At 41.1% G+C, this 23,249-nt stretch overlaps 1 protein-coding gene across 4 annotated transcripts in view; it reads right to left on the bottom strand.

Annotated features, from left to right (window-relative positions):
• The window catches only part of CREBBP (CREB binding lysine acetyltransferase), a 51,817-nt gene that overhangs the window by 2,900 nt on the left and 25,668 nt on the right, over positions 1-23,249 (bottom strand). For 3 of the 4 annotated variants that reach the window (XM_088147776.1, XM_088147778.1, XM_088147780.1), the window contains 19 exons: positions 22,448-22,572; positions 21,881-22,069; positions 21,220-21,636; positions 20,258-20,437; positions 19,965-20,139; positions 19,339-19,457; positions 14,080-14,319; positions 12,992-13,080; positions 10,690-10,770; positions 9,829-9,885; positions 9,466-9,543; positions 8,206-8,273; positions 7,392-7,542; positions 6,401-6,547; positions 5,569-5,682; positions 3,020-3,185; positions 2,478-2,645; positions 1,070-1,231; positions 533-814 (listed from right to left, as the gene is read on the bottom strand). In XM_088147776.1, coding sequence (XP_088003902.1) covers positions 533-814; positions 1,070-1,231; positions 2,478-2,645; positions 3,020-3,185; positions 5,569-5,682; positions 6,401-6,547; positions 7,392-7,542; positions 8,206-8,273; positions 9,466-9,543; positions 9,829-9,885; positions 10,690-10,770; positions 12,992-13,080; positions 14,080-14,319; positions 19,339-19,457; positions 19,965-20,139; positions 20,258-20,437; positions 21,220-21,636; positions 21,881-22,069; positions 22,448-22,572 — 3,008 coding nt within the window. The remainder of the gene's footprint in view (positions 1-532; positions 815-1,069; positions 1,232-2,477; positions 2,646-3,019; positions 3,186-5,568; positions 5,683-6,400; positions 6,548-7,391; positions 7,543-8,205; positions 8,274-9,465; positions 9,544-9,828; positions 9,886-10,689; positions 10,771-12,991; positions 13,081-14,079; positions 14,320-19,338; positions 19,458-19,964; positions 20,140-20,257; positions 20,438-21,219; positions 21,637-21,880; positions 22,070-22,447; positions 22,573-23,249) is intronic. The other variant, XM_088147777.1, reaches the window with a different exon arrangement.

Below are 23,249 nucleotides of genomic sequence, written 5' to 3'. Positions count from 1 at the left end.
CTTCACAAAGTCTCACTACTCTTTTCTGCAGGGGGACCACATGCATACATACTCAGGAGAGCCCAAGTTGAATGGTCATGCAGACCACTCCAGATACCTGAGAGAGTTCATCTGTCACAATTGTATTTCTGTTAATAAGTCATTCAATTATCAAGAACATAATGAAGGACATCAGTTGCCACTAATACAGAAGACAGCCTTGCTCAGACAATAGGATTCTTATAGGATTCCCACACAGAGAAGTGTTACTTTGTTCACTGTGTGAAACTGATGCTCAAATCATAATTGACCCACAGTCAGATATTATTACTATACTATACTATACTATACTATACTATACTATACTATACTATACTATACTATACTATACTATACTATACTATACTATACTATTATACTAATTATATTGTATTATATTAATATATTAACTGTATTACATTATTCTATTATTAAAGGTATGTTAAAAAGAAATGGCAGGTGTGCATGACAATTCAGACCTGGCATAGCATCCAAGCAGGTGACATACACTTACTTCACAGACTGTGCAATGCCACCGTGTTTCCACGTGATGTTTACATTCATTGCATGTATAAACAAAGCGATCCTGCCCCTGGGTGTGCAGCTCCACAAGCATGCACAAGGTGGACCACTTGGAGCGCCGCAACGAAGAAAACTCCCAGTGCTTGTCCCTTGCCAACGTGAGGAAGGCATCCCGACCATCCATCAAGTCACAACTGAGCAACGGGTCGGGGTCCACGATGGGGGGCAGGGTGTTGATGACTGGCCCAGCGTGCAAGTGAATTACAAAGAAGACCTGCAGGCATGAAGGCAAGGAAGAGGTGAGCACGAGAAAATCTCCACCAATGAGAACTAACACAGTTGCCAATGGTACCACACTGCTTAATGTGGCCTGAACCTCAGGGAAAGATCCCTCTGCTTCCTACAGAATATGCTCTATTACTTTTTGCAGCCCTTGGATCAACTTCCCCAGTGTGCTCCCTTTTTTATGGCATTAAATTATGCAAATGTGAATGCAGAAAAAGAAATGAGGAAGGTTTGGCCATAGTACCTCTTTATGCTTCTCCATTGTGGCGTATAACTTCTGAGACAAATCATTTGACACATTAGGCATGGAGGGTTTCTTCTTGTTGGCTCGGCTAAGGCTGCTCTTATTCTTGTTTGTTTTCTTATTATTCTTCTTTTTGGCATTCTTGCTGTCACCCTGGCTTCCCTGTCAAAACATCAGGAAGCTGTTCAAATGTTCTTCTTTCAAGGCATGTGTGAAGATAACATCTGCTTGCTAGGAGGAGTGGGCAAGGAAAAATTAGACAAGCTAAACAAAAATGGTTTCCCACAATACTCTGATTTTCTGTAAGAAAAATACACACCTCTCAGCAGGACTGTGTACAAAGAACCAACAGTCCCTGAACTGTAGAAGTAACATTCTTCCTTCTTGGAACAGAGGGAGTGGCCTATGCTTCTGGCCCATCAAGCCCAGAAAAACTGGCCAAGGTGACAATTAAAAAAAAAACCCAATAGACAAACATGGCTTTTATTTCATTTTAATTGAACTGATTCTCTTTGCAGCCTACCTGTGTTTTGCAGCTGCAAAAAAATCAAAATAAAAACTAAACTAAACTAAACTAAACTAAACTAAACTAAACTAAACTAAACTAAACTAAACTAAACTAAACTAAACAATTGCTTTACTCTTCCATGAATATCAACACTATAACAATGAATGCATACACTGTCAACTGCTCCAGAAACCTAATGTGAATTGGACATAAGAGCATGAACAGAATACAAATACAGGGCAAAGCCCAGTAAACCAACCAAAACCATTAACGTAGTAGTCATAATGACATTTGTACGCCCCTCCCTTTTTTAAAACTTTGCCTGACCTCCTTTCTTTTGCAGGCCACCTGCCTACAACAAAAAGGCAAACTTGAAGCACACATTTAATCCACTCACCTGAATTCTTTCCCACAGCAAATAATTTAAAAACAGCAACAGAGGCAGGCAGGCAAGCAGATGGGCAGAGGGCATCCTCTGCCATGTTGCTCCAGCACAACACCCTCCACATCATGCTTTCCAGCCTAAACTATCAGCACAATCAACCCATGATTGGAGGGGGCAGGGGGAGCCCAAGCTACAAAATCAAAGCTCAGTCTATTATTGGAACAGTTTGGACACCAGAAACACCACCAGCAAAACAACCAAATTGTGTTTTGAGCCTCCCTCAGCCATGGAAACCCACTGGATCAGTCACTTTCTCTTAGCACAAGCTCTCACAGAGTCTTGCTGTGGGGATAAAACGAAGGGAGCTGCCCCTGCATGCCACCTTGATCTTCTGAAAGGAAATATGGCATGTTACTGACAATTCTGTCAGATTGGGAGAGTTTGTCCTTTTGTTCTGCATTCCAAATAGCTCAACTGATCAATACTGTGGCCACATCACCCGTGAATTTAGTCACCTCTGTTGTTTCACTAGCTGCTGTGCTTTCTTCCTTTTTTCTTTCCTCCTCTTCCTGTTCCAGCTCCTTAATGCTCTCTTCTAACACATTGGGCCAAAAATCACCCTCAAAGTAGGGCAATTCCTTGGCACTTGTCAGCCGATCCTCAGTTGCTTGTTTGAAGATATCCTATAAAAAGATCACATACTGGTGTTAGTGGAGCAGCTAAGAGCAATGGCAGAAGTACAGCAGCTTTCAAACATCACATAAAATGAAACTATCTTAATATACCCATATTTGGTTTAAACAAGGGATGGCTTAAAATAATTTTCCTTGTTTCATTATGATTGTATGTATATTTACCATATCCAATGCCTTTGGTTTATCCAAACCTAAGACATGTACTGATGCTTAATTTTGGACTGACAGAGATCTAGAAAAAGCGTGATTGATTTACTCCCAGAATTGTAGCCATTCTAACTACCAATTTCCCTTTCAACTGGGGAGAGTGGTCTGCTGTCTAGATACTAATGTCTCCAGACACTCTTTGAGGAAATCCTCACCTTGTAATCATGAATGATCCTCTCTGCAAAGGCCTTGTCCAGCATCTTCTTGTACCACTCCTGTAGACGTTTAGGTTTGGGGATTTTTTGGTCAGGCGGGTGACAATGGAAGATGTAATCATCACCCTCACTTGGTGGGCAGGCCCAAATGTGGCCTGTAACATACCTGCGAGTTTCACACAAGCAAAACATCCCAGTTAAATAATAGTTTTGCCCAGAAATGGAGGCAGTCACCCTAACTGTTCAATTGCAGTAGAAAGGAGATTTAGATAACTAGCATTTACACTTAGTCATTCATTCATATCACCAGATACATTGCCTATGAGCAATGGTGGCAACAGCAGCTGCCATTGTTGATATCTTTTAAAAAAGAGCTGATCCTGCTTTCACAATCAGCATTCCCTTGAGGTTTGTGTAGCCCCAACAATGATGTTGTTCTTCATGAAGGCCATAAAGACAGGATCTTCCAAAGGCCCTGGGCCCTGGATTTGGAAAATCTAGGACTATTAGATTAATAGTCCTGCATTAAAATCCTGTATTCTCTGGATGGTGGTTTGCTATTTGGTTCATCTTTTATTGTTATATTCTGTTTGTAACTTGTCCTATATGCCACCTTGGTTATTTGACCATTTGACAACTGGACAGGACATTAATCTCTAGCTGTTTCTGGACCCAAGGCATTCTCTGCAGCACAACAGCATTGGCAATATTTTAATAAAAAATAATTTTAATATTTTAATCCACACAAAACCCATAGTTCGAGCAAATGCCAAGCATTGAGGGAAGCTAATTTTCTTTTTAATAATGTTGGATCTGCTTTCTGGAATAATAAAAAAAACCCCTCTTCTCTGGAAGAGGAAAAGACCCCAATCCAGTAAATATTACACACTATATAACTGATTCTTATTTTTATTGTCTTTCTCTTACAAGTGACTTCCTATGTATTTTTTTTTATTGTTGTGTTTAACTGATAACTGCCTTGTATATTGTGTGCTAGAAGGAAGGAAATAGATTTAGTTTTCCATGGTTGATTTTAATTTAAAAATATTGGAAGCAACCTCAAGTACTTTAAGGTTAATGGGCAAACTATAAATATCTTACATTTAAAAAAAAGGGGGGAAATCACTTTCTACTTGCATCTGTCCAAAGAATTACCTTCTCCGTGTATTCTGTCAACTGTAGTCTCTTCAGTAATTCCTGGGTTGGAAGGAAGTGACAATTTGTGTCCTACAAAACCCAGCTCAACTCAGAAAGCTATTCTGAGCTTACATGGTCACAAAACTGGGATAATATGTGTACGATTCCTACTTTCCTATCCCATTCCCAAGAAGTTGAAAAATCTGCTTCAAACACGCAAGCTTCTGCAAGACTCAGTAGGGCAGCTGGCCCAGAGTTGCCACCTAAACTGCTTTACACCTAAATGGTGGCTTGAATTTTTAAATGCACCACACTGAGGCATAAGTCTGAGACATTTGATAACACAACTGTTAGACCTTGAAGCTTTCTATGCAAATGAAATACCAAGTAATTGTGTGCTGCAAGAATGTTATTTCCTATTATTCATTAGAAAGCTGTGAGCTAATTTCAAAGGCCTTGCATACATACAAAAAGAAAATGTCAATTAAATAGGCTGATCAAGCTTTTTTAGTTAACAGGAGGAAAGAGAATTGCTACTATTTCCCACAAGTTGCTGAAGTTGCTGGGATTTTCACACATGATGCTTTTGTATAAGTCTCAAAGAACAACATAGAGAGAATGACCCTATGTGTAAAAACTAAGAGTTCCACCAAGTTTCACACCAGAAGGCTGAAAAATTGACACTTGCCCACACAATTGTACATGTTTTTGAAATGTGTGAACTGTTTTCACCTGAAAAGAAAATTACTACATGCAATATAGGACTGTTGGAACTGAACTAGGTATTTAGGAACTGAAAGTCTATAGGATAGACATGACTGTTGAAGTCTACACTTCTGGCTTGTCCGCCTCTCCCCACCCTTCCCCTTCTCCTTGTTGTAGCATGCTGTAGGGAAATCAAGATAACCCAATGAGATTAAAGGCTGAAGCACAGCAAAGAGCAATTTTCCAAGTGACTGATTTTGTTCCTAAAGTCTAATCTACACTGGGCTCATTCTCTTGTTCTTGTAATGAGTACTTTTGCACTTCTCCTCAGAAAGCACACTACATGCATCAATCCAAATTGCTGCTACTGCATCAGAAGAGGGAAGCTGAGTTTGGAAAAGTATGTGTAAGTGAGGAAGGATGAATGGATGTCCTTGAAGAATTCCTGTCTGCTTTGGGTTCCTCTTATGCCTACTATGAATTAGCATCCCCTGACATCTTTCCCTGGGCTCTCAACCACGCTTCCCAACCACAATACAATAATTTGGCATTTGCTTTTTCATATGCCAGTGTAAGGAAAATGTGATGACTGACCCTGGCTAGAGGGTTATAATTGAATTCCACCTGTTTCCACTCAGAGGAATGTGCATTATATGTAAGGCAGAACCATCAAAATGTCTACTAAAATGTCCTGGCAGAACACTCACCCCAGTTTCTTGACATATTCCAGATACCCAATAAGGATTTCATGATAAACAGCAGTCCGGAGGCATCTTGGGCGAAAGAAATGGATACTGTCTAAGTAGGAGATGTACACACGCCTGTGACAAAAGGGAAAGTAAACTCAGCGGTTGAGCAATTGTTTCTTTGATTTACATCCTGCCTTTCCTTCAGAAGCTCATGGCCTCTCTAGCTGGATTACTGTAATTTACTTGACATAGGTCTGGCCCCGAAGATCTTCTAGAAAGTTGAGCTGAAAATGCAGCAGCCTCCCGATTATTAGGCAGTCCCAGAATTGCCACATTCTATCACTCTGGGAAATGGTGTCTTTCTGAGTGCAATTTGAGGTCACTACCCATAAAGACCTATACAGCCTGAGGCCTGGGTATCCAAGAGATCATCTTTCCCACTCAGTCTGGATGATCAGGTGCCCCTGCCGGAGGTCCCTCAGATTGTGGGGTGCAGAGGGATAGGGCACAAAACAGTCATTCTATGTAGCTCATCTCCGCTGGAACAGCCTGTCCCCCAAAGTGAAGGGGGAGACTTTCGTGGCCTTCCAAAGGTGTCTGGGAATTGACTATGTGGTGTTATTGACACCGGAATGGCTTACTGTTTTGTATTGCAGTACTGTAACACTTATGTGTTTATTATATTTTAGATTTATACACTGCCTTGTGTCCCTCAAGACTGAGGCAGTTAATAAAATTATATATAAATAAAAAGCACTTCCTCATCTAATTTCCCCCCACAACTACAACCATGTGAGATAGCCTGGGCTGAGACTGAATAACCAGAATCTGGTAGGAAGCAAAGCAAGACCTTGTGTTTGGAGGTGGACAATCCCATCCGTATTCTTGCACATGCATGCCAAAAAAGCAGACATCCACACCATCAATCTCTTCAAAAGCAAAAAGAGCCTTTGTTCGGTAGGGGAAGGCCTCAGCCATTTCACGAGAATCTACAAATCTACAAGAAAGAGGAATCCACACCATTTTAAGGAAGATAAAAAGTTGAGGAATTAATGATTAGAGCTTAGAAATAAATATCTGTCCTCGAGCAGGGTTATTGGTTATTGGTTTATAATAGATGAAAATGGCAAACACAACCTCCACTCAAAGGCTGTTCTTGTAAACAAGGTTCATTGGGCCCTGCATTTGGCATAAAGTGCCCAGCTGCTTAGAATTCTTCTTTAAAGGGCAAAGAGAACTGAGAATGGTATTTCTGAATTTTTCCCAAGCAAAAGCTTGCTCTACCTGCTAGCTGTTGTGAGAGTCAGTTCTCACATAAGCCTGAGAAAAACAAGATAGCAGATCTGACCATTACTAAAACAAAGGCTAGGCGGAAACCAGGTCTCCCCCACCCCCCAAAAAGGGGGGAGCACGCAATGGCTTGAACATTTTCTATAAGGATGGGTGGCTTGCTGTTAAAACACAACAACTGCTTTTATTCATCTGTTGTGACTTCTACAGTAACTCTTTTTCAGTAAAATTACTCATCTGGAGTTCTTGTAGCTAACCTAATTCATCCTAGTCTTGCCTGCTAGTTGTTGTCATCTGCACAGCATACAAGGCTTTCTGGTTCCCAATATATAAAATACCCTGCTCTGAGACTATGCAGACAAAATTCTAAGATGATGATGATGATGATGATGATGATGATGACAACAACAACAACAACGATAGTGAAATGGCATTGTCACAAGAAATTAAAATGTTAGTTGTTTAAATAAAGGAAGAGATTATAGAGAAATGGATTCAGCCAACTGGTTATGGTAATGAGATGAATCCAGTAAAAGAAAAGCAAAACTCACCTAGATTTCATTCCTGGTTTCACTTCTACTGTTTTATCTGAACTGGCTACTACTCTCACAAAGACTTCCCCAGCTTCTGGATGATTCTGTCGTCGCAAAAATTTATTTACACGCTCTTCCAAATGATTTCCTAAACGAGTAGTCTGTAACCCTAGTGGGTGGGGAGGAGGAAGGGAAGAACAGAAAGAGATCATCCTGTTCATCTGCTATATTTCATTACATCAATATTTAGGAATAAAGGTAAAATTAACATCCTTTATGGTAAGTAACCTCCATAGGAAATCCATGAGCTTGTTTCCAAATGTTAAAGGAATAGCCCTTATTACTATGGAACATTGCCTCGTAATAAAAACATATGAAGCCATCACCAAAAGCAGGGGCTTGCAACACAGATCAGGAACCAGAGAGGATAGGGGTGGGAAGCTGACTGGGGCAGTGACAAGCAGTATTCATGTGATCAGGAACAGACCATATGAAAACACACTCTTGGAGGCACAAGCACCAAACGCTTCACAAGGCTTGCTGTTTCTAAAACTGGGAATACTAAAAATGCTCCTGTCTTCTGCTGGGGGAACAGAGTAAAAGGTCCAAGTAGTGGAGTTCTGCTTTATATTTAGATCTGCAATACAGTTATTTTTCCCACTCCACTACTTATTTGAATCAAAATAAGATCCAAATATGAATAGCCTTCCACAGTGTTACCTTTTTTTTAAAAAAAAAGTTAAAATATTTTAATAATGGGATACTTTAAAAGATGCATTAAGAAATTATATGTAAATATAGTAATATGCAATAAAGGAGGTCATAAACTTACTTTTGGCACTGAATTTATTCTCTTTGCGTGTTCGGCCAGTTTTCTTCAAGCAGTTGTCACACACGAAACTAAAACACAACAAAAAGTTAATAAATGTATCCTGAGCTGAAAATATTATAAAAGGTTACAGAAAGAAAGAAAGATTTACTTAACAAGATATCACTTTCTTCATAAAGAGGAAATGTGCCAAAGGGCACTGTGTTTTCTTCTCACCCGTGGGGCATTTTTAACTTGGAGCTGAAGCCCACCTTAACTCCTGAAGAGCTGAGATGAACAGGGTTCGTGGGACTACCCTGGCAGAACATGGAAAACAGCAGCTTTACTCACTGCAAGGCTGATTCCAGTGACTTGGGCGGATGGCTGAAAGGAGTGTTAGACTTACAAATAGCCCAGGTCTCTTAGCCAATGGACGATGAAGCAGAGAATGTGCAATACTCAGCTCCAAATGCCATTAGGATCTGCACAGAGGAGCTCTTTGCATCCTAGAGCATCTGTCAAAGAGACTACTACAGGCAATTTCTTGTCAGCTGGGTACCTCGTTCAATGCTCCAACAGAACTGGTGTTGAATCCGTCCAGGGCTGTTCTCATTCTGCATTAAGGGCACTTCCTTGACGTACTGTGACATGTGCACCACATCAGGTGTCACGCACATGGAACCTGGTACTACATTAAACCTGGCATGTTTTTATTATTCCTCTAGGAAATTCACAGAATGCCTTTACAGTACAGACCATTCTGAGATGGCCTGGCCTGATAAAAGGCAGCTGCCTACATGATTCACAGTAGACTGATTCTTTTCTCAGATTCAGACAAGATGTCACCAAGTGCCTTCTCACTTGCATTAAAAAGCACAAGAGAAACCAGAGCCTATGGGAAACCCACAAACGGGGTAACAAGACTGCAGACCCCCAAAGCCTAATGTTAAGGAACTGAGTAGTTCCTCAGAAGCAAGTTTAGCTCTAAGCTTCTAAGCTCATTATGTAGAAATGACTACAAATATATAAAGACTATATATTTCTTAGCCCCTAAAAGGCATTTTACTAGAGATGGAGCAAAGTAACTCTTGGCAAAATAAACAAAGAGAATTTAAAAGCGGCATTGCAACCACATACAGTATCACAGACATGCTGAGCAGATCTTCCCAAAGCTGATCACAAAACAAAGATATTTTTGTTGCAAATCACCTGCATCTACATAGAATTTTGAAACTCGTGTAATGTTCACAATATTAAAACATGATAGCTCTCAGAGCCACTTACCCAGAAGGCCAAATAATATCGTAGTGTAATGCGCATATCTGGTGCATTTTCCGGCCACATTCTTTGCAATCAACAAAACTGAACAAGGTAAGAGAACAAGTTTTAACTTCCTTGAAACAAAAATACATATTAGATACATATTTGTTCCTCAATATTGTTAAAGTGTTGAAAGTGTTTCTGCATGACATTGTTGTTTCAGGCATAAATAGATTTCTGCATGCATTCCTCTCTAAATTATTGGATTTTGACATTATTTTTACAGTTTCCCTGCAATAGTTTCCCCCACTGATTCTTACAGTAAACTACCTAAATTTGAGGCTCGGTTTTGCAGCTACTGCTCCAACAGAATCACAGTATACTTACGGCTCAGGATCAAGTGTGTCATTTTTTTTCTTCTCAAAATGATCTTTTGAGATGGTTCTGCAGAGAAAAACACATAATAAATTAGGACATGCTTTGGTTTAGCTACATTATAGGCTATAAGTATCTTTCCCTAAACAAGACAGCTACATACAACAAAGCTGTGTATGCTTCAGAAGATTCCTATAACGTCAGTCAAGCTGGAATTTGTCACCTGGTATTCTTAGACAAGGATGGCTTGTAATCTCCAGTTGTAAGAATAAACCCAAATCAAATTGAATATTTAAGCCAAGATGAAAAAAAAAACCTGTTACAATTTGTGTGTTAAATTCATTGTACAATGCTTGCAGGAAAGCACATAAACTATCACTAAAAAGGGTCTTGAGGTTTGTAACTGTGAGGACAAGCTAATTTAAGCACTGGTTGGTTTCTTTCTTTGCTTTAGTGCTCAAATAATTCATTTTTGACAATATGTTTTAAAGACAGGACTATTTATTCTCCATGTATTCCAGAATGTGATGCTGAGAACAGTGGTGTGCAAAGTGTTCATAGCCGAATGGGATTTGAATATGAGTCTTTTAAATTGAACATTCATGAAATGTTGCTCAGTGCTGAGGATGAAAAATGGGTGGCTGCCATGCCAGAAAATGGCAAAAGAAGCAGGTTCTGCAGAGAGGACAAGACTCCTTGTATGCAGCAAAGCTGCAGCTCAAGAGTTTTCTGCAAACACAAGGAGGTGACAGTATACTATGAGAAGGTGTGCCTGTTAGTCTCTTGGTTTGCTATGTCTGATGTTCCTAAACTATGACTGAAACTGTTCCTTCCTTAGTTTATACTCAGCATTTAAAAAAGCGAAACACTTACGTTTGTGGCTGGGCAGGGTCGTCACCCAGGGTAACGTTTTCGCCCTGGATTTCAGTAAAACATCTCTCACAGAAGTGATACCTGTCAGCGAGAAGGCCATATTTGGGTGAACTGGTCCACCAAAATACATAGCCACCCAAGCAATGGAACCACCAATCAGAGCAGGGCAGATCACCACGACGAAAGGGGGAGCGTTGTTTGTCGAATGATGGGCCAGTGTGGACAATGAAAAGGAAAAGAGGAGGGGGAGGGAAGGGTTAGAAAAGAGGGAAGGGGACAAACAGCACAGACAGAAGTAGTAAGACACAAACACCAAGACAACACAGAGTAGAAAGCCAAGGCAAAGTGCAGGTTAGCATTCGGTCTCATTCCACTGGTGATAAAGGGGAGCTCCAAAATTCCAGGCTTCTTGTGGAGTAGCCTCAAAGGACATCAATCTGTATAGTCTTTCAGCTGAAGAATTTGGATTCTGTTTAATCATAAAGTATTCTTTAAAGCAAGCAGTTACTAAATATGATTTTACTGCAGCCAAAATAGGTTTATTGCAATATTTATGAATACAATAGAAATAGGAATAGTTTTAATATTGCCCACTGTACCAAACTGTGTTTGAAGAAGTTATTTTAAATGTGACCAACTGCTCAAATTAAATGCATATTATATAAACAAAACCAAGACCATATTTTAAACAAGCATGTAACCAAAAACCATTTTCCAGTCTATGTAAAGTTTATAAATTCATATGAACTATTTACATAGTTTATATTGTAATAACACACAACATAATGAAGTGATATATTAAGGTTTTGCAAACTGAAACAGACTGGTTTCCATTTTTGTTAACTAGAATGGAGATTAGCCAATTCTTTGTTGGTTTAAGTTAAGCAAAGATGAGTAAAGGAAAGTTATAACTTGCATTTGAATAAGTCCAGGTCCACATTTTTACTTTTAGAAAATCTGGAAGCAAAACTGTATCAGTATAAGACAAACCTGGCCAATGTATGGAAAAGGTATGAACTAAAACACAAAGGCAGGCAACCAATACAGGTAATTGCAATCAACAGAAAAATAAGCATAGTTACATTTTTAAAAACAAGAAAAGAAAAAGATATAAACATCCATGGGTATGTTTAGAACAACAACGCTTGTTCTAATCATCACAGTGAGCCAACAAAAAGGAGAATCAAAAGTAACATGGTGGCTGCTCTCCACACTATCAAATTATACACCTGTTAAGCACTGTCCAAGACTGCCTTTTTGTGCAGATGGTGATTTTTAATGGATTACTTTGCTGGAAACAAGCTACTCATAGTTTACAAAGAAAAATCAAAGGCTGGTTTGCAAAGCGTAACAAAAACAGCCCACAGTCAGACAGCTAAACCATGTCTTCATCAATAATCATCTTGCCCAAAAACAACAACAACAGCAGCAGCAGCAGCAGCAGCAGCAGCAGGCAGAAGCAGATTGCCTGGTTAATAGCAAGGTTGATTCTGCCACACTGGTCACCAAGATTATCCAGATGTTTTATCAAAGAGAGTCACTGTAACAGACCAAATCCAAACTGGTTGCAATGAGGTCCAGCAATGTGTATGCCAAAGCCAGGCAGCCCACCATCTGCCCCTTTAGATGTTTTCTCCACATTTTTAGAAGCACTCTTTTGCTTCTGTCTGCAATGTCCAAGACTCCCTTTTTCCTTGCTAGATACAGGACATCGTGAGAGGGCACCCATATAGTCAGTGAGACAAAGCATTTGTCTCACCCACCTATATGGGTAAAAGCATCCCTCAGTCAAAGCGAAGCCTGCAAGACATTCCATCTCTTCCAAAATAAACAGCTGCAGAATTCTGGTGGACAATATTTCAACCCAAGCACAGAGGGCTGACATCCCATACAGCACATACTACTCGAGAGCCTCCAAGTTGAATTCAGCTAGGTCTTGTTGCCTGCCATGCGCATCCTTTATTGGCAGGCTGCAATAAAGGGACAGTGGCAGGGAATGCAGAATTAGGCTTAGTCACACATTATACAGAGCCCAGAGATCACAGTGCAGGTGGACATGATGTAGGGGAGAGGAAGCATTCATCCAACAACTAATCAACGTTAATTTATTATTTCTTTCTTATTACCCCAAGAGCAGCAACCCCCCCAAAATATCCTAAATAAATGAGAGTGGTCTCAGATGTCACCACATTTTCTGACAAGAGGAAACTCCTCCTAGATTCCAGCAGGAAGAAGTGGCAAGCGGACAAAATCAAATCTTAGCCCTTGCTTCTGATCCGGGCAGGAGGACACCAAGACTCACCTGTTCTGGTAGCTGTAGTAGGCAGCATCTCGGGGGATAGTGCACAGCTGCTTGCCATAGCAGCACAAAGTCTGAGGAGAAAACTCGTACTACAAAAGAAAAAGAATGGCAAAGAGAACAGTTTGCTACATGAAAGAACTACACATATGCACAAGCAATAATACTTTCATGCAGTACAAATGATTAGTTTAATGTTTGCTTTAATATCTCATAGGACACCCAAGATACCTTCTCCTTTCCTTACAGAGGAACTGGAAGAAGGCCCATGGAGGACACTCCGTTCTTGCAGGTTCTACTTGTATAATAAACATCTCAGGACTTAAGAAACAAGTCTGCAGTTCCCTAAAGTCATTAAAGAACCTAAGTACAATGTCATCTAATAAGAATGCAAAAATTAGCTGCTGTCTTACTAATGTTACTTTTATTAATCAATCTGTATTGTAAGAATATTACATGAATAAGGAGTTGGATGCTATTTTTAATCCCCTCCTAATAGCTGGGATATTCAGTTTTAAAATACATAAAATAAATGGATAGAAGCACAACATTCTAAATTAAATATATAATTTCATATAAAATGCTTGGAATACTGATTTTTATGGCATTAAAACACTTTAGCATTACCTAAAACTTTTTCACTCATACGTACAGCAACTACACTATTCATTCTACAGTTAATTTACACATAGTATGTAAATTATTTTACACTCAGTGTAAAGTAATTTAGAGCCTCTTTTGGAAAAAACATCAAAAAGGCCTCACTTGCTCAGCTGGGGCTCATATAGTCCAGAAATGATGGGCATATCAAAACCAGCTGAAGGAAATACAGCAGTTTATATTTCCCTCTCAAAAGTGGAAGAGAAGCTCATTATTAAACTGATTTTATAATTGTAAGATTTCTGTAAAACTAATACATAATTCTCATAAATTCATCTATTCATTACAAGAGTTTTGATAAATTCCTTTATTTACATTACATATTACTCCTGCTCAGAACCTTACAGGTTAAAACAAGACTCTGGGCAAAATGAGAAAAATCCTTTTCATTTATAAACTTATTTTCATAGGTACAGTGAAACCAAACACACCTTGCGGCCACAACAGTATCCTAAGGACTGCATAACAGGGTCAATTTCTTGTTCAAAGACCTCTGCAAGCTTAGTGCAAAATTTATAGACTCTTGATGTTTTGCGGTTGTAAAGCCAGGCATTATTGAACATTAGCCAGACATCATCCACATACTGCCACGGCTCTTGGTATTGCCCTGTATCCAACTTGCGTTTAATTGTGGAAAGATCCATGGGGTTCTTCACAATGTCAAAATAATCCTTTGAATGTAAAAAAGAAACAAAGAAAAGAAAAAAGAAACATTAGGTTAGCTTGGCAGTTGAAATTTTTTAACTGACTATAAGAGTTTATGGGCAGAGTCTGAAGACAAGTGTCCCTTTTCCAATGACTTCCAGCTTTTGTCAATGATGTATAAAATACTAGCTAGGTAAAAATGCATGGCAGGTCCTGGAGCAAAAGAGGCTCCATTATAGGAGAGGGAAGAGAAAAGAGTAGAAATGCTGCTCTTGTGTGCAAACTTCCTTTCCTTTTTTGATGGTGGTAGAACTGGGCATGCACCCCTTTCTTCAGCTCAAAACAGGCAAAGTTGGAAACAGGACAGCTGCTGGTAGAACTCCTGGAACCAGCCATGTGGGCTATCTAATCTCTTAACTTAGGAAAACTGCAATTTAACAGTCAGAATTCTAGGCCAATCTGGCCAGACAGTGGTATACGTTTGTAAAAGGAAGCAATTAATTTACTGGTCATTTCCTTTATCAAGCTTCCAAAGTTTCCCTCTGGAAGATTCTCCTCTTGATTCAAGAATGATACCAAGGAGAGGAGGGGCTTCTCTCAGTTCCCAGGCCAATTCCTGAGCCTGGAAGAAAACCCCACTTCCCCACTCAATAAGGGAAACCCTCCCTTTCCTCATCTTCTGTCACACACTAGATACATCCTTTTGGAGGATACCTCCATTAAGGTGGCAACAAAGCACCTAAAGAATATATCCATAAAATAAATGGATTGTGCACTGCCTTGTGTCATTCTGGAGAGGGCAGCTATATAAATTGACTAAATAAATGAATAAAAACCCCATCCCTCCCATTCCTGGCTTTAACCACTTAGGAGTTACTTATTTATGCTTAGGAGTTATGTTTAGATAATCATCAAAGAGAAATCCTATAAGTTATGGAACTAGCAGAGTTGACCAAATTTTGAGGGGCAGGGGGAGAGAACCTTAAATGTTTTTGACAGGGACACGGGATAGATTTGCTGTATTGACACAAGAAAAGCCACCAGAGAGATAGAAATCCTGGAACTCATAAATAAGTTTGTTTGAGCAGAATGAACCTCACTGGGACTTCGGGGGGACCAGAATCCAGGAAAAAGAGAAAATTGAAGGTTTTTTTTAAAGATCTGTGTAACACTATCCTTTCTTGCTTTTTCCAGAAAAGGCAAAACAATGAACTCTGATCTACAGTTCAAACTGATTGTGGAAAAAGAAGCAGCATATGTAAGGATACATGATGACAGCTTTACCCCACTGGCCACCAGCTATGGTACACCCCTTATATTTTGTACAACCAGCAATTGCAAAATTAATTCAATTCCTTGAATTCACCTGTCAGAATTTCTACTTAAGAGACAACTACTTTGCTGTCTTCAGCTCTGGCAAAAAGTATATACCTGTGAGTATGCACAGATGAACATGTCTAAATTTGCACGTATTCTGTGCATGCACATTTACTGTTTGAATGTATGTAAATCTACTCTGACACTGAAGATCTATTATAATAAGCTGGTTGGTTAAACTAATCCCAAAGTCTACTATGTAAACAGATTGACTGACATAGTTCTAAAATACATTCCCAGTTGGATTTGGACTTAGCCGTCTTGCTTTTGAATAAAGATCTCATGCCCTCTGGTAGATGGCCCTTGTAGCCACACAACTCAAAGAAATGAGAATGATTAATTCTTTAAAATCCTGCAACCCCAACTGCTATGCTGACTACCTTCCAGGTTGGCTTGTTGATACCCAATAAAAAAGTAACTCCTAAGTGGTTAAAGCCAGGAATGGGAGGGATGGGGTTTTTATTCATTTATTTAGTCAATTTATATAGCTGCCCCCCTTCATGGATCACTGCCTTGTCGTGGCGAAGGGGCTTGCGTAACTCAGTGAAGCCATGAGCTATACCGTGCAGGGCTACCCAAGACGGACAGGTCATGACAGAGAGTTCTGACAAAATGTGGTCCACTGGAGAAGGGAATGGCAACCCACTCCAGTATCCTTGCCAAGAAAACCCCACGGACAATGTTAAAAGGCTAAAAGATATGACGCCAGAAGATGAGCCCCTCAGGTCGGAAGGTGTCCAATATGCTACTGGGGAAGAGCGGAGGGCATTTCCAAGTAGCTCCAGAAAGAGTGAAGCGGCTGGGCCAAAGCCGAAAGGACGTTCAGCTGAGGACATTGTACAGGAGGCAGCAACTAAAACCATCCCAAAGAAAAAGAAATGCAAGAAAGCAAAATGGCTGTCTGATGAGGCTTTACAAATAGCTGTGGAAAGAAGGAATGCGAAAACCAAGGGTGAAAGGGAAAGATATAAGCAACTGAATGCAGATTTCCAGAGAATAGCAAGGAGAGATAAGAAGGCCTTCTTAAATGAACAATGCAAAGAAATCGAGGAAAACAATAGAATGGGGAAGACTAGAGATCTCTTCAAGAAAATTGGAGATATGAAAGGAACGTTTAGTGCAAAGATGGGCATGATAAAGGACAAAAAAGGCAGGGACCTAACAGAAACAGAAGAGATTAAGAAGAGGTGGCAAGAGTACACAGAAGAACTATACAAGAAAGATCTTAATGTCCCTGATGTCCACGCTGGTGTGATCACTGACCTTGAGCCAGACATCCTAGAGAGTGAAGTCAAGTGGGCCTTAGGAAGCATTGCTAACAACAAAGCTAGTGGAGATGACAGTATTCCAGCTGAGTTATTTAAAATACTAAAAGACAATGGTGTTAAAGTGCTGCACTCAATATGCCAGCAAGTTTGGAAAACGCAACAGTGGCCACGGGATTGGAAAAGGTCAGTTTATTTTCCAATTCCAAAGAAGGGCAGTGCCAAAGAATGCTCAAACTATCGCACAATTGCACTCATTTCACATGCTAGCAAGGTTATGCTCAAAATCCTACAAGTTAGGCTTCAGCAGTACATGAACTGAGAACTACCGGATGTACAAGCTGGGTTTTGAAGAGGCAGAGGAACTAGAGATCAAATCGCCAACATTCGCTGGATCATGGAGAAAGCACGAGAGTTCCAGAAAAATATCTACTTCTGCTTCATTGACTATGCAAAAGCCTTTGATTGTGTGGATCACAACAAACTGTGGCAAATTCTTAAAGAGATGGGAGTACCAGACCACCTTACCTGTCTCCTGAGAAATCTGTATGCGGGCCAAGAAGCAACAGTTAGAACCAGTCATGGAACAACCGATTGGTTCAAAATAGGGAAAGGTGTACAACAAGGCTGTATACTGTCACCCTGCTTATTTAACCTATATGCAGAGTACATCATGAGAAATGCCAGGCTGGAAGAATCACAAGCCGGAATTAAGATTGCAGGGAGAATCATCAACAACCTCAGATATGCAGACGATACCACCCTAATGGCAGAAAGTGAAGAAGAACTAAAGAGCCTCTTGATGAGGGTGAAAGAGGAGAGTGCGAAAGCTGGCTTGAAACTCAACATTAAAAAAACTAAGATCATGGCATCTGGACCCATCAATTCCTGGCAAATAGAAGGAGTAGAAATGGAAGCAGTAACAGACTTCATTTATTTGGGCTCCAAGATCACCGCAGACGGAGACTGCAGCCATGAAATTAAAAGACGCTTGCTCCTTGGGAGGAAAGCCATGGCAAGCCTAGATAGCATATTAAAAAGCAGAGACGTCACCTTGCCGACGAAGATCCGCATAGTCAAAGCTATGGTTTTTCCAATAGTAATGTATGGCTGTGAGAGCTGGACCATAAAGAAGGCGGAGCGCTGAAGAATTGATGCCTTTGAACTGTGGTGCTGGAGAAGACTCTTGAGAGTCCCCTGGACTGCTAGGAGGTCAAACCAGTCAATCTTAAAGGAAATCAACCCTGATTGCTCATTGGAAGGATTGATAATGAAGCTCAAGCTCAGATACTTTGGTCACCTAATGCGAAGAGAGATCTCTTTGGAGAAGACCCTGATGCTGGGAAAGATTGAAGGCAAAAGGAGAAGAGGACGGCAGAGGATGAGATGGTTAGATAGCATCACTGAAGCAATGAGCATGAAACTGAGCAAACTCAGGGAGGCAGTGAAGGACCGGAAGGCCTGGCGCAATATGGTTCATGGGGTCACGAAGAGTCGGACACGACTTAACGACTAAACAACAAATATAGCTGCCCTCTCCAGAATGACACAAGGCAGTGCCCAATGAAAACAACATTCTGAAAAAGAAACATTCATGAAATAATAATAAAACATAGCTGGATCAAATAAATACATAAAAAATAAAAGCAGCTGCATATTCCGGATGCAACAATGGAAAGCAGTAAATAATTCTTACTAATGTCCCCCACTTATTGTTAGGACTACCACCAAGGATTCATTTGCTGCTTCAGCTCACTCCTCGTTAGGAAGCAAAGGAACAGTACTGTACCAATAGAAGAGAATGTATGTAGCTCAGGGTTGAACTGTGGAGTCCTTGGCGCTCTGAGCTTGGTTGTCTGCTGCTGATGTTACCTAGCTGAGTAATGAAATGTCTGGAAGCAAACAACCAAGCTCAGAAAGCATGAAGGATTGTACAGTTCTGTATGACATTAACCGCCCCACTTTCAAGGCCTCAAAACAGCTATTGGGCTTATAACAGACATTAGGGTGTGGGTCTCCTCTGCTTTTCACTGACAGGAAAAGAGAGGCTGGTAATATTCCCAAAGTAAAATGAGGCAGGAGTCAGGGCACAGCACTTTCACTGCATTCTTGGTCTTCTGGAAATCAAACTGGATCAAACAATCAGGGTCTCTTTGTGTCTACTACCACGAATACTCATCATAGCTCTCCAGCACTAAATACCCATATTTTTATTTGGCAGTTTGAAGCCCCAGAAATATATTCTGGAAGCTTTTCAAAGTAACAAAGTCTGGTATTTCCTGCAGTCCATTACAACTGGAAAAAGGGACCTGTTCTTTACTCAGATGGTCCCTCTAATTAACACATATAGAACTATGCATGGCTAGCAGAAATTAGCGAATTTCCTTATATTTGCTCACTTACCGGAATACCTAGAAGCTGAGGATCCACAGGTTGCCTGAAAGGTAAAGACTCTGGATCCTGGCGATACAAAGCTTCCAAGGTAGGCATGAGGGCCTGGCGCAACTCTTCAGGTTTAAAAACTGTTGAAAAAAATCCTTTTATTATCCACCCATCTATGCATCACAACAATTCTACACAATTCAAGGCAGTTTACCTTACAATTAATGCAATCAACCACAAGTCATTTTTATATTTTTCACGAAGTTTTTTAATCTTCGCAAATTTATACTTTGTTGAAGAAACTTAATTACAAAAGATGCAATGATCCCTGACCTTGCTCAGGCAACTTTAAGAAAGGATAAAACAAATATTGTTGGAGAAAGGATTGGTGACCGATAGCTAAAGCTAATAAAAATTGACCATACTCATGGAAAATATACCGCTTTCCCCCAGAGACTAAGGACAAGCCATAAGAAACAGTTATCTTTTAGCCCTGTTTCTCATTCTCCAGGGTACCTGGCTGGCTGACTCTTACTGAGAACAGAGTGATAATGCAAGTGAAGCTTAGGCCTGACTGCACAAGAGGCTTGACTGCTTTGTTGCCAAGCCTCAGAAGGTATTCAAGAGTTACAGAGATGCAGGCTTACTTTTTTTCCGTGACTGAGATGGTGATGTAGACTGTGATGTAGTGCCATTGCTGCTCCCATCCTCCTCTTCTTTTAGCTCAGATTTTTTCCCTTCTACCTCCATGGACTCTTGTTTGCTATCTACCCCATTAGTTTCTTCTTTGGTTCGTGCAGGTCCTGGTATGTCCTCCTCCAACTAAAAAGCAAAGGGAAAATAGAGTATTTATCTCGATGAGTACCTGTTTTTTTTCAGGTAAGCAAGAGAAGGTCATGCTTTTTGTTGACTCACTAATAATGATTTGGCCCTCAGTTACCTCAGGTTTTGGCTCCAGCTGAGCCTCGCCATATTCTGAGTCAGCTTTTTCCATCGTGACTTCTGGCTTATTTTCTTGCATTTGTGGTTCCTGACCAAGCTGCTGGGCACTGACATCAGCACTGGCAACAGAGCCGGGAGTAGGTATCCTGTTGTCAGTACTCGCTGCTGCTTGGGATAGCTGGCAAGAAAGAAAGAAAAAGCGCTAAGCACAAAAAGTTGCCTTTATAGATTGGCACTGAACCTGCAACATTAAACTAAGTTGGCTATCCGTGGACATCTCTGTATAGTGAATCTGCTTTGTCTACCCATCTTAGAATCCTCGATAGGAAGTCAAGGTAAGTCAGAGAATCATCTGCCCACTAACTTTTTTACTGTAAGCTGCCTAATGGTATATTTGAAGGATTGTGGCAGAATTTAAAGGGAGGACTGCTCAGTGTGTTGTACATGAGAGGCAACTGCAGAGGACCAATTGTCTGTGCATGCCACAAGCAAAGCTAATATAAAGCCCTTGAAAAACAACACACAGAATGATCTATATCTTGTAAACTTCCAGTTTAGAGCTGCCCTTAACGAGAGTCCAGAAATTGTAGATAATGCAAAATGCAGCTGTGAAGGGGCTAGCTGGAACCATCTGTCAGTGCTAAAACATCTGCTGTGACCAAAGTTCAACTAAACTGCTTCACTATTAAGCTCTTTATGGCTTGGGACCAAAGCAAACAATCCAGGATGGCAGGCAGCAACTAAAGGCTGCCTGTAAAAGAGTGACATTCTGTTACCCTTTTGATGCCACTCTGGGATGAGGGAAGAACTTTCTACTTTTCTAAGTTTTTAAAATGGCCTGCCTTTGCCCTAGATCATGAGTTTGGATACTGTTGTTTCACTTGCTGTTTGGTTTCCAAGGAACTTCCAGTCCCAGCAAGGCCACAGAAAGAGCAGACAGGGGAAAGATGAAACACTTACCGGAGTGCCGGGAGCCTGGGTTGCCATTGGCGGTGGCTGCGGCTGCAGGGGTTGTGGGGTTGGCACAGATGGAGGATGCACTGGGGTCTGAGGCTGTGGGGTGACCTGAGCCGGTGCTGCCATTTGGCCCGAAGGGGTGCTTTGCATCTGCATGGCGTTGGGAACTGAGCCGGCTGCTGGGGTGGGGGCTTGCCCTGAAGAGGAGGCAGGGGTGGATGGCTGGGCAGGCACAACTGGCTGTGGTGGAGTAAGTCCTGGAGGGGTTTGGTGTGGAAGAGGTGGCACTCCAGCCATAGTGGATAAAGGAGGTGCAGCCTGATGAAGGGGTGACTGGCTCACCGGAGGACACGAGAGCTGACTATTTTGTGATCCCAGTATGGTTACTGAATTAGGAACAGCACTGCCAGGAAGCTGACCCTGTTAGAAAAACCTATACTTAACATGATATATAAAAATTCACCAAATGCTTGCATGCGTGCGCACACACACACACACAAATCACAACACGTTTTATTCTTCTGCAAACAATAGCCGTTATGTTATGCATTCCCCACAACTAGGATTTAGTAAAAGACTCCACATTTTGCAAGTAACTACCCAAAAGGTATTGAAACCACGTGCCAGAAATGTCAAATAAATTTTAGCTTACTGCAAAACGTACCTGCGCTACTCCAGCCTGTGCTGCTGGCTGCCCTAGGGCTGCGCTGTTGACATTCAGAACTCCGCTAGAGGCAGGAAACTGATTCTGGGACAGGAACTGGGTTTGGGCAGCGGGCGGACCCAAGAGGTTGCCAGAATGACCTCCCATCACGTTTTGGGACTGAGGCATTCGGGAAGGAGACAGAGCCATCTAGTAAACAAAACAGCCTATCTCCATTAGGGTTCTGGACCACAGGTTTCAGGAGGGTTAGGGTTTATTAACTACAAAAGGAAGGAAGGCTTTGCAGTGAACCAAACACAATACTCCTTTAAATGGCTTATGCTCTATATTTCCCATATGTCCTCTTGTGTAACTTAGAGAGACAGGTGGGGTCACTACTTTAGACTGGTCATTAAATAATATCAGAGGCTGTGATACAGAAAATCAGTAAATATCGCAATAAATGCATTAACTAAACATTCAAATGTGGCAATACTGGAAAGGATGCAAAGCTGCCCTCAGCTGAACTGACTGTCTGAAAGCATTCTAAAAACTGAACAATGAGAAGGAAAATAATACAATACAAACCGTCGAAACAGAAGCCATGGAGTTCATCTGAATGGGATGGTTCAGTGGAGAAGCAGCACGAGGCCCGACTGATGCTGGAGGCATTTGGGCATTCCCTATGGACATGGAGTTAAACTGATTCACTCCTGCAAAATGTACCCCCAGAACAGCTCATTAGGCACACAACATCCAAGCCCTGCTTGGTACAGACCTCAAACAGGGGCAGGAAAACCTGGCCCATGCAGTTCAGTAAACGAGCAGGAAGAAAGAACAAAGAATGCTTCTGATGAACAAGGAAGGAAGCCCAATGAAATCCAACTGTCATAGCCAGGATTCAGCTGGATCTTTAGCAGTCAGGATTCTGGTCTAGATATGGGAGTGAAACCACCCTGGTTGCCCTCACGGTTGACTAACGGTGCGACCTGGAGGAAAGCAGGGACCCTCTTCAGTATTCCCCGTTCTGGGTAAGGCCGCAATTGGCACATGAGCCGAAACTGGGCAAAGCCCTCCAAGCCAGGGCTGCCTGTTTTTCCAACAGGAACCATGAGTCCAGAAGGACCGTCCAGTTGCAATTCCTCAGCTAGACAGACGAGGGGATGCCAAGAGGTTCAGAAAAGAAATCTTTTGCAGGGCCTTTGAAAATAACTGTTACCTTGGGTCAGTGGGGTTGGCCCCTGAGTATCTTGATTTATTTTACTATAAATATTGCAGTTTTCTTTTCCTGGGGAACCTTCAGAAGAAGAGGCCCGCCACAAGAGTTTTAAACTACTTCCCCTTCCTTCCTATTTTGAATATGATGTCTGTGTAATCCCACATATGAAAG

This window comes from Python bivittatus, unplaced genomic scaffold (genome assembly GCF_059951505.1).
Source record: "Python bivittatus isolate LINGU-HERP-01145 unplaced genomic scaffold, Pbiv_v1 ctg000560_np1212, whole genome shotgun sequence".
Lineage (NCBI taxonomy): Eukaryota > Metazoa > Chordata > Lepidosauria > Squamata > Pythonidae > Python > Python bivittatus.
This window is presented reverse-complemented; position numbering and strand designations above follow the sequence as displayed.